General features: G+C 43.1%; 1 protein-coding gene across 1 annotated transcript in view; it reads right to left on the reverse strand.

The window, feature by feature from the left end:
* Positions 1-13,820, reverse strand: part of LOC147712474 (uncharacterized) — a 119,013-nt gene that overhangs the window by 40,944 nt on the left and 64,249 nt on the right. The window contains exons 2-3 of the mRNA XM_086923162.1: positions 11,693-12,300; positions 6,780-6,933 (exon numbers count right to left, since the gene is read on the reverse strand). Of these exons, the coding sequence (XP_086779288.1) occupies positions 6,780-6,933; positions 11,693-12,300 (762 nt within the window). The remainder of the gene's footprint in view (positions 1-6,779; positions 6,934-11,692; positions 12,301-13,820) is intronic.

A 13,820-nucleotide genomic window follows, 5' to 3' on the forward strand; every position in this document is an offset into this window, starting at 1 on the left:
AATAACCAAGGAAACTCACAACCCTATGAATTATGAAAAGAGCACCCAGAAGTGCCTTTATTTTTAAGAGCCATTGTTATTGTTACCTCAGTGGGATAATGCATCTGCTGCAGAAAGAAGCATGCAAAATAAGGATCACAGGTTCAAACACTGGTAGGGCCAGCTTTCTCTTTTCAGTTTTCAGAAAGAAATTATTACCCTTGAGGAAGGCAATACTCATATGTGACATTTACAACACTATGAAGCAAAACAAGACTTCTGTGGAAAGGCAACAGCTCTTCATCCGTGAAGTGCGAATTATAGGGTATGCAGCATGGATTGTTGCCAAAAGCTTATTTGTAAAGAAAAAGGAACACTTGCAACTCAGCTATACATTAACACTATTGCCATATGCATTCTTTGAAACATTCGTGGCATCAAACATAGGGGTTAGAGGAAAGGAATCAAAGCAAAATCATGCTTGAATGACAGTGAGATGGATGACTGATGAAGATCCCTTTTCAGAGCCCTCTTAATGTCACGCTAGAAATAGGAAATAACAACCGAAGTCTCTTCTTAGCGCTGGAACAGTCAGGTCACAGAGTGAGATGAAGTCATTTGTAAATATATATGGGATTAAGTATCCCCTGCCGTATATTATAAGAATACTGCAAGTCACAAAGGACTTCCATGACCATAAAGGTGACTTGCAACATCCTTTTAACATATGGCAGAGGACAACTGCTATTCAGTATAATACACGGTTTCATCAACACCCTTCCTACAAAATACTTAAATCCTTAGTGTGTTGCTCATTTATATGGAACATATGAATTCTAAAATCTACAAAACAGATCTACACCCTTACAGAGTTTAGATAATTTAGACCGACTAGGTGTTGCACCTTTTGATGGCACCTCTCTTTCAAGCACTGACCCTGAAACCATGAGCAGGGAACAAAACTCGGTTTGTGGGTTTTCTGGTTCCCACCCTCCACCCTACCACTCACCCTGAACATCTTAAGCTGGGAAGCGGCAGGGCTAAAAGCTAATATAAATTCCATAGAACTGGTCTCCTTTCATTGATTTGTATAATATATTGTTCCAAGAAACTTGGGCTGCTTCTAATCTACTTTGTAAGGGCAACGCATGTCACTCTATCGCTAACAGCCCATCTAGCTCAGGGTGGGCTAAGGGAGACGCTTTGCAACATGGTTTAAGTTATCGTTGAAAGTCAAGATTGCAGTCTTAAACACAAACTGTCAGTGTATTCAGTGGTTTCAGGTAAAACAGAAGATTTCTGGAGGAGGGTTCCTATTAACTTTTACAGTGATGATTTTTCGCATTCTAACATTAGGATTTATCAGTTCTTGTTTATATTTTGTTGATACATTATTTATTCTGAATTGCTTGAATTTTAATAGGCCACATCTCGTCCTTTGTGGGGATTTAAATGCTAAGCTGCAGGCGTGGGTCTCCATATTTGATCAGAAGGGTCCTCGTTTGATTGATGGGTTGCTTTTGGACCCCTGCGATTCCAGGGGGAACAACCTTTTAATTTCATTAGCGAGCGAGATTTGGCGAATGTACATGACTGTAGTAGCTGCCACCTTATTCCCACATATGGTGGTCTCGGATGCATCTCAGTAATTGATTATATATTCTTCTCCTTACAATCTTCTAAATCGCCTATCATTTTGTAGGTTTACGAAAAAACCCTTCAGTGATCCTAATCCACCTACCACAGTTTTCCTCATAGCACTATCAAATTTTGACTGTCTACCGAAGAACAACTATCGATTTGGCACATCATCCGGTAGTTTCAGGTTGGGCTGGAGACTTGACTATCCAGATCGTTTTTTTTAAGGTCCCTGGTTCAAACTCACTATGATCTCTTTGATCTTTACTTGTCAGAGACAACCACCTTACAGTAGCCTCTTTTGTAGATATATTTTGTGGTTAATTCACTCGTATTTAAACAGGCCCACAAACGAGCCTATCCCATCCCTAGATGGTTTGGTTCAACTTGCTCGGCTGCAAGAAGGCGTTTAGGGTGAGATTTGAAATCTAAACCAAGGGGTATTACTAGGATGTCAACTTGCTGTGCATCATATAAGGAATCAACGCTCTGGAATTTAGAGCTCCGAAAGCAAAAAATGGGCACAATTAACGTTTCACTGAGAATCTAAGATCACTAAAGCGTTTTTGTGTACAGTAAGAGCTACAGAGTTGGCAATAGCAATCTTTCCAGCCTAAGTGATGATATAAACATCAGTACAGCAGATTACCCATTTCTCATACATTCATCAAGTAAAGTTTGGTTCTGTTATCATTCTGATGGGCTCACTATATCCGGATGTCTGGGAATGTCAATCAATAGAACTTTACGATGTTACTTGTGCCTCGCAAGAGAGTCCCTCCGGTAAAGCGCCAGGACATGATGGGTGCCCATGGATGCATTTAAGGATAATACTGAATTATGGGCAGCCTTACAAATGTTTTTAATAAAATATCTTATAAACATATACAAAGATTCTGGTCATTGTAAACTGTAGTACCCATCTTTAAAAAGGGTGTTAGGCTGCACCTTGCTGCTGTAGGCCTGTTTAACTTATTGTCTCAACGGTTATATTTCTGGCAGGGTTATTTTTAAAAGGATTAGTGAGTGGGTTGAGGAGAATGACATCAATAACCTTCCCAGTCTGGGTTCCTTCACTTGATTCTGAGCAAATATATTACAGCTAAGCATTGCCACCTGTACCTGACCTACAAGTAACTCTCCTGTGCACTCAATCGTGTCAACCGAGAGAAACTTTAGACAATCCTTTAAGAGCAGGAATTGAATGATTACCAGGCCTTCTTCGATCGACATTCGGATATCGAAGCTAGAGTACATTTTGGACCCAACAGTGAGTATTTGGACCCTTCTAAACTTGAGCGAGGGGGACGTCAAAGCTGTGTTTTGGCACCCATTTTATTTCTTTTATACATTAATAACTTAACCCTATCGATGCTTATGACGAGCTCAGCTCGTCATGAAGCACAGTGGAGCTGTGCTCATGACTAGCTGAGCTCGTCATAATGCAGCGGAACGCCCACACAGGGCTAATTCCCCTCCTGTGCAGGCGTTCTATGGGAGTGGGCGGAGTCGTGACGAGCTCAGCTCGTCATGAGCACAGCTTCACTGTGCAGCATGACGAGCTGGGCTCGTCACGAGCACCGCGGCGCCAAGCCCGCCGCCCCACCCTCTCCCTCCCACCTGCACCGCGGGGGAATTAGCCCCGCGTGGAATGGGTTAAACCATTGAGTGATTGTGGATTAGACATGTCCCAAATCAAATCTACATTGTTCTTGCCACTACTTTATGCAGATGATGCAGTTTTATTAGCGTGTATTCCGAATAGCCTGGAGCAGTTGGTAAGAGCTTTTACGAGCTTTATGTCTGAGCCTGATCTGGAAGCTAACTTTAATGAATCCAAGCTAATGGTACGAGGGTCACATGGTTTTGCTCTGCGAATCTTCTCCATAGATGGTAACATGCTGGAGAAGGTTTCCCAATGCCTGTATCAGGGGATCATCTTTAAACCTTCTAACCTACTGAGTTACAATTTGTTTGTAAGGAGTCTGAAAAACAGACAGACTGTGGGTGCTCGTTTAATCCTTCAAAGGAAATCGGAAGCAAGCTGCAGGCTCCACTAATAGAAATATATAAAAAGAAACGGTGCTGGTATTACTGTATGGTGCCGGAGTTTGGGGTTATGCCAACACACGGCAAGTGCAGCTGGAAGAAAACCACTGTCTTTTTTTTAACTTATGTGTATCCCTCCATCTTATCCCAGTTTTATTTGTTACGAGGAGCTTGGTCTCCAATTTATCAATGATCCTATCAGATTGGCTCCCTTATGGTTTCGGTTCTCAGTATGTTGCAATCCCCATGCGTGTTTCAATCGACTTGTCATCAGTAACAGTTTAAGCTGTGATAAGGGCCTTAATTTACCCTGGATCTAATATGTTAAAGTCACTGTGGTGACTTAAGGTTGTCAAACCTTTTTGTTGATCCTTTGGTCTTAAAGAGTGATAGATCGCATGTGAAGCAACAATTTATTGAGTATAGGCATATGGAAAGGGATGGTGCAGAAATGTTAACATCTTCTGGGAGGAGTTATAGCTTACTTTAGACAACCTTAGCTATGAAACCATATTTATTGAATGAGACCAGGGCTTAGGACAGGGTCCTTTCCACTCATTTTTCACGGAGGCCACATACGCTCTCATCTAGGTTTTCCGTTGGGTCAATGACAGTTCTAACATAGGTATATGTCCCCGTAAGGGCACTTTAAACCGGACACATTTGCACTTTATATTCTTTTGCAAATTTGATGGTACTTATTCTAAATGTTATTTATTTCTACTGCTAAAAAGATATAGATTTATCCAAAGTAGACGTGCACTGTATGTTTTACAGGTGTTGAATGGGGATGATGTATGTTCTGCAGAAGGTTCCTTTTTAAAATCGGCTAACTAATGCCATAAATTGATGTTTTTTTAAACATTGTAATATTATTGTTATTATTTGTACTTTAATATGTATAATATATAATCAAATAAAGTTACTACTGACTGACAGAATCTGTAGTGCAAAATAAAACATATCAAAAGTCAGTTAGTAATTTATGCAGAAAGATTTTAGAATCAGTTTAATGTAAGTCACTTTTACAAAATGCTGTAGCTCAGAATTTGCAGAAACAGGTTGAATTGATCTTTCCTGTACTTACATTTAGCATAAAAAATAATCATGTTATTGTAAGTATCTGTTTTCTGCTAATTACATCTCATTAAAAAGAATTATCAGAAAAAAAGAGAGGCCAGTTCTTATTTGTGTTGTTTAAACTGCGAAGTGAAATGCTACTTTGCAGCTGTCTTTCACATTTTCTACTGGCTGTGCCAGAAGCCAGAATGGTGTAACAACGGAACTATAATAAGTTATTACGGTTGAGCAGCTACATCATTTCGTTAATGTAGCCACAATAAGGAAATTAGACTTTTACACAGGGATTGTAGGAGCTTATGTAGTATAACTGTAATAGTGATAAAGATTACAGGTCTTCAACCTTCTGATCAATGAATAGTGTTCACCCCGGTGGGTGCTTGCAGTGCCTAGCAGGTAGCATACAGAGATGTTGCCTATTTAGAATGTAAGTCAATGAGAGTATGTTCCTGAACTGGTTACTTTACAGATCCTTGCGGATACTCTTAAATTTTACTTCAGCAACAAACATAAGGAATGGGAACGGAAGAGAGGGAGCAATGGAATTCAGTGAAGGCAAAGAAATTTGAGGGCAAAAAAGGGAAAGTGAACGCAAATCTGGGAGACAAAACACTACGAAGACCAGGGAAAACAAGCATTGCTTATGCTAATAAGCTTAGCTTTAATGTGCTGCACCATGCACTCACGCAGGCACAGTGCACTCATAGATGAACATTGCTCACCTCCAGTCTGTACACATTGTTCATCCTGCACATATCGCTCACCTTGCACTCTAGACCCACACCACTCGCCCTGCACTCTCACTCCAGACATGCACTGCTCAGCTTGCACTCTACACACATCACTCACTCTGAAGTCTACCAACCACACTCTAGACCTACAATGCTCGCCTAACACTTTAGGCGAACTTTTTACCCTGCACTCTACAAACACCACTCACCGTGCCGGAAGTAGGCTTTTTGTATCCACGTCTCAAGGAATGAACATTAAGTCAGATCAGAAACGAAAAGAGATCGCCCGGTCTTACACACACTACTCTCCTTGCACTCTACTAAGGAATAGTACACAGGACTAACTGAGCACGGGAGCAACAAGGATGTGGAGAGGAAAAGGAGAGAATAGAAAGGACAATAAGGGTTTCAGGGACACAAACTAGTGGTGCTATTCTGCAATAGTTACCTGGGTGGCCATCGGATTCATCATGGTGACGGGGCCATCACATCTAGTGCTTTTGTGTGCTAGAATGAGTGACTGCCCAGAAAAGGGGTGTGTCAGGGCCATTTTCTGAGGTGTGCGCCAGGGTAGCGCAATAACGGCATGTTGAGGCGGCCATGCGGTTGCTGGCTTACGCAGCCTGGCAACAAGAACATTTCACACCAACTAGCATTACAGCATCATGGAAGGATCCCCTTTGTATAAAGACAAATCATTACACCATATTAGGGGGAGGGAAACCCTTAGAGATGAAATATAGGCACTTTTTTTGGCAGAAGCACACCACATCTGGCAAACCAAAATCTGTATTCAAGCAAAAACAACGAGTGGCGGCAAAGCTTCTCTATCCATACTGCTTCTTGAAACTTTTTTGGTAAGCACACGTGGTTTAGTGACATGTGCGCTGTCAAGGCAGACCTAAAAAACAGCAAGTGAGTAAGCATGAGAAACATAGAACATGTGCTAGCGAGTATGCATGCGTGAGGCACCATGCACAGGAGAGAGCACAGGGAAAAGAGATGAAGGAAAGAGCATTAAAAGGGGCAGGTGGCACGCAGGTGATACAAAGCACATCTCTTGGGTGAGAACATAGCTTGGGTGAAAACATGACAGAGTACTGTACATGAAAGGTTAGACGAGAAGGCAAGGAGAATGTTAACTCTAAGAGAAGCAGAAAGAAAGTGCACCCAGGAAACATTACTGATAAAAAAAGGATTAAGAGAGTGCAATCGCAACAAGGCTGTGGAGAGGGCAAACAGAATAGAAATAACAAGGGTTTGCAATGCCACTAACTAGAGAGGTCGTTCTGCAACAGGTACCTGAGTCACGCGGGTCTGGAGAACACTCAGGGCAGAGCCAAGCACGGACACTTCATTCTGGGCCTCTCGCTTCTGGTCCGCGAGGCTGCGTCGGATGGAGTTCACCTCTTCCTCGGTATGCGATTTCTCCAAATCCAGCTGCTTAATCATCTCCCTGAAAATACACAACCATTAACAAGGAAAACGAAGCTGTTCTGTTGAGGGAGGAAGATGGAGGTGCAGAAAATGTTGGGCAGATGAGTGTCCTGGAGCTCTAATGGAATAAGGGCAGACCTCAGCGATGCCTTGACACGGGACTATGAAAAGGTTCTGGGGAGCAGAACCTAATTGCACATGGTTTAGAATTCGCATAGTAATGAGCACCAATGATGTACACAGAGCAATCGTAGAGAACAGTTTTGGGGATACTCACGGGAACAGCAGCGGTTGCTACAGCTTCTAACAGAGGTCCATGGCACTCCTAGATAGATGCGAAGTCAGAAACAGATTCCCTTTGGTATTTCTCATAAGCATACCACAATGTTTGCACACCACATTCAAACAATTAGCCAATCACCAAAAAGTGTAGCAGTGGCCAAAAAAACAATATACAAAAGTTTATTTGATAGATTTATTCAATGAAGTTAAAAAGAGTAAAATAGACAAAATGGACAATACAGTAAATGCTAAAATCACATATTAGTCAAAGTTTTTATACCATACAAGATATGGAAAAATACATGTAATATAAAAGTGCAAGTCAATATACACAACACCAAACCAAACTTGTACTTTTATAATACCTGTATTTTTCTATATCTCGATGGTATAAAAACTTTTACTAATATGTGCTTTTAGCATTTACTGTATTGTCTACTTTGTATATTTTAATCTTTTTAACTTCATTGAATAGATCTATCAAATAAACATTTGTATATTTTTTTGGGTTACTGCTACACTTTTTGGTGATTGGCGGATTGTTTGAATGTGGTGTGGTATGCTTTTGAGCACTCCCAAAGGGAATCTGTTTCTGATAGTGTCATTTTGGTGTCCTGTCCCTTTGGTGAGTAGGACCCCTCTCTTTTCTTGAGACTCCTAGATAGATGGCCCCTCACATTTATTTCACATTGTATTGAATTCGTGGTGTCTCACTGCTCATCGCTGATTCCGACTTTGGATCAGCTCAGGCCCCAGTTACTTCCTGGTCTGATTCTCACCTGTGCGCCATATCACAGACAAGCGGGGTGGAGCCAAGGCTGCTACCAGCCATTTAATGCCGGTTGCAGCAACAGAGCTCAGCGGACGTGCCAATGGCGCGCCAAAGGCTAGTCCGTCTGCGCCTGTCCACAGACATCCGGGGCCAGTTGTTATGTCCAAATGAGCCTACTCCTCAGCTGACCTTAAAAAGCTTCACTCAGACTAGCTCATTCCCAATCCCTCTACTTGCACCAGCCTAGTCAAGCATGCAATCATGGTAACCAGAACCTCCTTCCCTTGAACTATAAGCCCCCTCCATAGTGCTGAACATTCCCAGTTACAGGTTAGACATTGAACTCTGAGGCTGTCTTATATTTAAATACCTACTCCATGGTAAAACATTAATTAGACATATTTCACTTACTGGAGTCTGAGCAACCTGACATCCTTCTGCCAACAGAAACCTGACTCTCTCAGGATTCCTCCCATCACATTTTGGCAGCCTTACCCAAGGACTAATATAACCTCCAAGCACACCGCCCCCAAGGGAAAGTGGGCAGAGGAGTAGCCGCCATAATACGCCATGACCAGAAATTCACCGCATTAATGCTGGAAGATCTACCGTCAGTAGATAAACTTGTGGTTAAAATAGAATCCGACGTGGCCCCTCTAATCTGTGATTTGCTCTACAGCCCCCCCCCCCCCCCCCCCCCCCCCCCCCCCATAGCATGCCTCTATTTCCACAATCCCTGGGCGAACAGGTAGCTCACCTGATTACTAACCACACAAAAATCCTGCTGAAGGGTGATTTCAACTACTGGGCCAACGACACAACGGGTGGTCCTCAATCCACTGAACTATCCGCCCTACTCACTGGGCTAAATCTCACTCAGCAGGTGTCCTCTGCCACACACATCAAAGGGCAAACACTTGATCAGGTATGGACAGCCAACCTTGTCACGTCCACTCTTGTCGGTCTTCCCTGCACATGGTCTGATCATTATCTAATCAAATTTACCATCAATAACATCACCATGGCCAAATCCCCCACTACTGAAGGGGGAAGAGCGAGGAACTGGAATAAGACTGATAAAACTCTATTCCTCAATACACTGGCCAACACAGTCCCGTCCAATCAACCATCTATCAAACCTAACGAGGAAAACTTAATAGCTTGGCTATTAGCAGCTAGCAACAAACATGCACCTGTCAGGAAAACAAACCTTGCCCGACGTCATGAAGCACAGAGATGGTTCTCCACTGACCTAAAAGCCCAAAATGTAGCCCTTCGGCGATCTGAAAGGTAGTGGAGATGCAATTACCTGTCTGAGGACAAACGGACCTATTTAGATGCTATGAAAAACGACAAAAAAGCTATTTTGACCACCAAAGTGCCTATTATTCCTCAAACATTTTGACTGCCACTAATAGGACCAAAGAAATCTTCTCGATTGTTAATGAGCTGTCCAATCCTTACAGGGTCACGATGAAACCCACACCCTTTCAAACCCTATATAACTCCCTGAACAACTTCTTCATTGACAAGACTACCAAAATTAAGGCCAGCATTCCTGCATGCTCAAACCCCGATGCTAACTCCTTTGCACCTAAAAACCCTTGCACTTTCAATCAATACCCTACAATATGCAACCAGACATTCTTGGATCTGCTGTTCAAAGTAAAATCGGGCTCACCCAGTGACTGTTGCCCTCCCGGCCTCTTAAAAGAAGTATTTACCGTTTTCCCCAGACCAGCTCTATCCCTTCTGAACGAGTCACTGTCTCAGGGCCTTGTTACCGAAACCTTCAAGGAGCCAATTGTCATCCTCCTCCTGAAGAAATTAGGGGTGGACCCTCAAACCCTGGCTAATTACCGCCCGATTTATCTGCTTCCATACCGGGCCAAGGTCTTGGAAGGTTACGCGACCAGATGCCTCTCCATATTCTTAGAACAGTCTGAATATCTCGACCTCCATCAAGCAGAGTTCCGCCCAGCACATTCCACAGAGGCCGTCATACTGATGGTAATGGAAACTCTCCGGAAGGAGGCCGACAGGGGCTCCCCGCAGGCCCTAATGCGGCTTGATCTCTCAGCGGCTTTTGACACGGTTGACCATGGAATATTGGTCAATCGTGTCAGAGATGCAGAGATCCAGGGATCAGCCCTCGGCTGGATCAGTTCCTTCCTGGTAAACCGCTCCCAGTCTGTTCGTATTGCCCAGTTTATGGCCCCTAAGATGAGGACTACATGCGGAGTCCCGCAGGGCTCCTCACTATCCCCCCTTCTGCTTAACCTCTATCTCCTCCCACTGATTCGAGCCTTGAAAGAGAGCAAAGTCTGTACATTCAACTACGCTGATGACTTCCAACTAATTTTCTCCATCAGCAAACTCCCCAGATTCAGTCCGTGATTTACAGACCACCATGCTATTCATTGGCGGGTAGATGAACAGCAATCATTTGAAACTCAATCCGTACAAGACTGAACTAGCCCTAACAGGGGGTACCCATAACCCTTGGAGCCCACAATTTTGGCCAAGGGAACTGAGCCAATCCCCCACCCCATCCACCTCCGCTAAAAGTCTTGGCGTAACAATAAACTGCGATCTTACCATGACGTCCTAAATTGGGTCAGTTGTATCAACTTACTTCTACCAGTTGAGGAAAATAAGAAAGATCAGAAGATTTCTCACACAGGAAACCCTGACCCAGGTGGTTCTTGCCATGGTTATGTCCCATATTGATTACGCTAAATCCCTATACTTTGGCATTCCACTAAACTTAACCAAACGTCTACAACTGGTACAGAACCAGGCAGCAAGACTGATTTTTCAGCAACCTAAGCAACAACATGTCACCCCCCTCATGAGGAAGCTGCACTGGCTCCCTAACACACAGCAATGCGCATTTAAGGTATGCGGTCTCATCTTTAAACCCCTGAATGGAAGAAGCCCTAAATTTGTGGACAGCATTATTCAAAGGCATTCACCCATGCGCAATCTGCACTCGGCCCACAATCACTTTCTGTCAACTCCCTCCTTGCGTATGGGCGGCGCTAGGTTTGCCATTCTAGCTCCAAGATATTGGAACTTCCTCCCCTTTGAAATCCGATCCTGCACAGACCTCTTGAGCTTCAGGAAGATCCTAAAGGCTTGGCTATTTAGACAAGCTTACAAGTAGGTCCCCAAGGCTCCGGTACCTCTTAGAGTAGCGCCATGAAACCAATCCAGTGTACATGCGCTTTATACATTTTTTTAACATAACAACATAACATCAAAACTTAGTCCGGAAATGCCATCCAACATAAATATCATGCTCTAAATACTGTTTACAAAAATATAATCCGACTCGGAGTAGATTTTCTGCTATTAACTCCAATAGGGCAATATTTTTCTAGACGACACTGAGGATACCATGTTTATGGCAGACAATTTTCTGACAAAAATATTCTGGTACCACACCACTTAATATATTCAAAATCAAATAATAAGCTGTGGGGTGAGTCCATGCTGGAACTGCAGGAAGCAGTGGAGGTGATGACACTGGTACCTGGCATATCATGGAGTGCTGCCCACTCAGAGATGTTTGGACATCAGAGAATGTGGCTAGCATAGGAACCTTCAGTACAGTGATACATCGGTGGAAATGCACAAGTGTCAGAAACCTGTATAAAAGTCAATAAAGACACTCAACATACAACTGCCTCTTGTCTTTAAGAAGTGATCAGAAGTGTCCCACCTGATGTTATCCAGCTGCAGCGAATCTGTGGTTTGATCTTGCCGCTGGTTGGCTGCGACCTCCCTCAACCCAGCCAAATCCTCCCTGCTGCGCTCAAACTGAGACTGCAGCATCTCCACTGCACGCAACGTCTGGTTGGAGCCACTTTCTAGGTCTCCCACTCTCTCAGACAGGAACTCCAGACTAGACTCTAGGCTGTCGCTCACAGCACCCATGTCCTGCCGCAGATCCTGAAGGCTCCGGCTGTTCTCTTGCATGGAGCCAGCTACGTTAGAGTACCAAGAAGTCAGGGAGGTGATATTCTCTTTCATCCCAGAGTTGTCCGACAGTATCTCGGATATGTCCTGTGCCAATTTCTCCATTTGAGTGGACTTGATAAGCTCCACTTGGCTCTCCAGCTGTGCCAGGTCACTGCTGGTGGGAAACTCATCTCGGATTTCATCAAGACTCTTCTTTACCTCGGACTGTAGGTCCGACAGCTTGCCAAATGCATCGGAGGCCATGGTCTGCTCTACCTCACTTGTTACCTCCTCCAGTTTCTGCTCCAAAAGCTTCCAGGCTCCTTCCATCTCTGAAAGCCTCTGTTCAAGAGCAACCGACTCGGACACCTAGAAAAGAAGGAAGATCCTATTCAGAGTCAGGTCAAAGGAAAAGGTTTCAAACAAATTTCCGCTTGGCTAAATACACAATACCACCATTGAGTCACCTCTTCCATGTATTAATATAGGGATCTAGCTAGTATCTGGAAGGAGATCGGAAGGGTGCATAGGTGTGGTTTATTATGCTGAAAGTCAAATAATGTTGTAGAAGAGTGACAGAGAACAGAAAGTTGTATGGAGTCACTGATGAAATCAAGAGACGTTGAGAGGCTTTGTTTAAGTAAGGAGGACAAAATCATGATTGGAAGCCATCGAGCAGGCTACACGTGGAGAGGTGGTTGAATCTACTTGCGCTCTATAGCTTTGCAGATGGCTGGATGAGAGATTTGTTGGCACTAGCAATGGGATAAGTGGCGCTTGGAATGTTTACTGTAAGGAAGAGATGGCTAAATCCATTTTGAAGCCATGAAGGAAAGTACAGGTGAGGAGTAAATGCATAAAAACATTGGCAAATAGTGATCATGTTAGTGCTAGTCAAGAGACAATGGTGTGGATGAAGGAGCCAGATGAGGTGCATGAGTGGCTGTCAGTTTTGAGGAATAGCTTGATCAGAAAGCTTGGGCTTAGGGCAAAAAGAGAAGTGATTAGCAATCTTCAAAAGCTGCTGTTCAGGAACTGATCAGAACTGCATAAGGGATAAAGGCCAGAATAAGGTGGGGGTGGAGACTGTGTGGTTAGGAGGAAAATGGAAGAGGCTATGGGTGTTGTCAAAGAGATCCTGAAAGAGATGTATGTAAAAAGGAAGAAGATAGACTTCTACGCATTGTCACAGCCCTAAACATCTTTCGCATTTCACTTTGTCTGAGACGATAAAGTAACAATGTTGGTGGCCTATCACACAAACAAACCAGACACAATTCTGGAAATCTGAAATCTGTGTCGAGACCAGAAGGGAGGATTATGCTTTCTTTACTTTTATTAATCAAGAAGCACAGCAGCTCTCATCAAAATAATAACACACTATATTTCAAAGTAGGCATGGTGAAAATCCTGGTCCATAACAACCGAAGCCAATATCTCTCTCCGTATGCATTATATCCTGTTCATGCTCTCATCCTCTGTTTTTTTCAATGTCCCCCATCAGTTAAGTGCTCTCTCTTGTACTGTGCTGTTGTACTGCAGGGTAACTTGACATCTGCGCATATGTAATGTTCATTTATTCACTACACACATGCACCCTTCTCAATCAATCAAACTTTATTCGGCTCCAAGGAGCCATAAAAGTGAGCAATACAGATATAAAACATTACATAATAAAAAAACATACAGTACTCTTGTAAAACATTTCAAAATTATCACAGAGCACCCTAAAGATCATAGACAACATCCCTCTAAAAGCAAATAAGACCTTAAATCAGCAAAAAAAACTCTAAGAAGACCTAAAAGATTGGGCAAAAAGGGTCCATCATGTTGTCTAGGTATCAAAAGGTAAAAGTGATGAATGAATTAGAAATCCTAAAACATAGAAA

The sequence above is a fragment of the Lissotriton vulgaris genome, chromosome 5 (assembly GCF_964263255.1).
Source record: "Lissotriton vulgaris chromosome 5, aLisVul1.2, whole genome shotgun sequence".
Taxonomy (NCBI): domain Eukaryota; kingdom Metazoa; phylum Chordata; class Amphibia; order Caudata; family Salamandridae; genus Lissotriton; species Lissotriton vulgaris.